This window comes from Penaeus monodon, chromosome 31, assembly GCF_015228065.2.
Source record: "Penaeus monodon isolate SGIC_2016 chromosome 31, NSTDA_Pmon_1, whole genome shotgun sequence".
Lineage (NCBI taxonomy): Eukaryota > Metazoa > Arthropoda > Malacostraca > Decapoda > Penaeidae > Penaeus > Penaeus monodon.
The window spans coordinates 14,352,080-14,352,378 of NC_051416.1; the positions used below are offsets into that span (position 1 = coordinate 14,352,080).

General features: G+C 46.2%; 1 protein-coding gene across 1 annotated transcript in view; it reads left to right on the forward strand.

The window, feature by feature from the left end:
- LOC119593046 (chondroitin sulfate proteoglycan 4-like) overlaps positions 1–299 on the forward strand; it is a gene marked incomplete at its 5' end in the record, with an annotated part of 58,475 nt that overhangs the window by 12,092 nt on the left and 46,084 nt on the right. Inside the window, 1 exon segment of the mRNA XM_037941946.1 lies at positions 185–268. Within this exon segment, the coding sequence (XP_037797874.1) occupies positions 185–268 (84 nt within the window).

Below are 299 nucleotides of genomic sequence, written 5' to 3' on the forward strand. Positions count from 1 at the left end.
TAGTACCACACTTTAGCCCACATATAACCGCGGTCATGTACTAGGATAAAACGGCCAAGATAGCGCCGGGGAGCAAGATATACGGCAGAAATAAAAGACCTATTGTGAGATAAGAGTAGCTGATAAGGTCACGTAACACCATGTGTTCATATAAGAAGGTCATATAAGGTCGAATCTTTCGCAGATCTGATTTTATTGCTCTGGAGATCCACGAGGGGAAACCGAGACTGGTCTTGGACAAGGGAAACGGAGCTGTCGGTCTCAACAGGTAAGTGTTATGGATGGCTGCTCTCGAGCTG